The following is a 603-nucleotide window of genomic DNA, read 5'->3' as shown; positions in this document are numbered from 1 at the left end:
CGCCGGCAGCTCCGGGCACCGCCGGGCTGCGGCTCCATCCCCGGCCCGCGCTGGGGGGCTGAGGTCCGTGAGGCGCCACCAATCCTCGCCGCGCCTCGGGGCAGGGCAGGTGCTCCCCAAACCGGGGTCCTCGGAGCCCCTGGGGGCGGGGGGGCGGCGCGCGTCCCCTTCGTGAAGGTCCCAGAAGCGGATGAAGAATCAGAAATCAAAAATCTGAGTGGTGCTCCGGGTTCGCGTCGACTCGTCGGGGCGCGTTCCAGGGGTGGGGAACTGCACTCGCGGCTCCTTTCAGGGGCGGCGGTTGCGGGGGAGGGTCCCGGAGGAGGGGGCGCCGCTGGCCGGCCGCGCTCAGTGCGGTCTGCCGCTCGGGCCGCGCTTCCCGGCGCGTCCCCTCCCTTAGCAACAGCCGCAGCCACCGCCGCTCGGAGGATCTGGGGGTGAAAGTAACAAGAAAAAAAAGTTATAATGTATCAACGTTCCTGGGGCGGGGCTGCCGCCCCCTCCCATTCACTACTTACTCCGCCGGCCTCACGCCGGCCAATCGACGCGCGCCGAACGCCCAGCCGGCCGCACGGGCCGGCCAATGGGGGCCGCCGCGGCCCT

General features: G+C 71.6%; 1 protein-coding gene across 1 annotated transcript in view; it reads right to left on the bottom strand.

Moving 5' to 3' along the window:
* Positions 1 to 6: 6 nt before the first annotated feature.
* The window catches only part of LOC105302231 (translation initiation factor IF-2-like), a 2,541-nt gene continuing 1,944 nt past the window's right edge, over positions 7 to 603 (bottom strand). Inside the window, exon 2 of the mRNA XM_011375188.2 lies at positions 7 to 431. Coding sequence (XP_011373490.1) covers positions 206 to 431 — 226 coding nt within the window. The 3' untranslated portion in view covers positions 7 to 205. The remainder of the gene's footprint in view (positions 432 to 603) is intronic.

Source organism: Pteropus vampyrus, unplaced genomic scaffold (assembly GCF_000151845.1).
Source record: "Pteropus vampyrus isolate Shadow unplaced genomic scaffold, Pvam_2.0 Scaffold267, whole genome shotgun sequence".
Classification (NCBI taxonomy): Eukaryota; Metazoa; Chordata; class Mammalia; order Chiroptera; family Pteropodidae; genus Pteropus; species Pteropus vampyrus.
The sequence above is the reverse complement of the archived record's forward strand: the minus strand, read 5'-3'. Positions and strand labels throughout refer to the sequence as shown.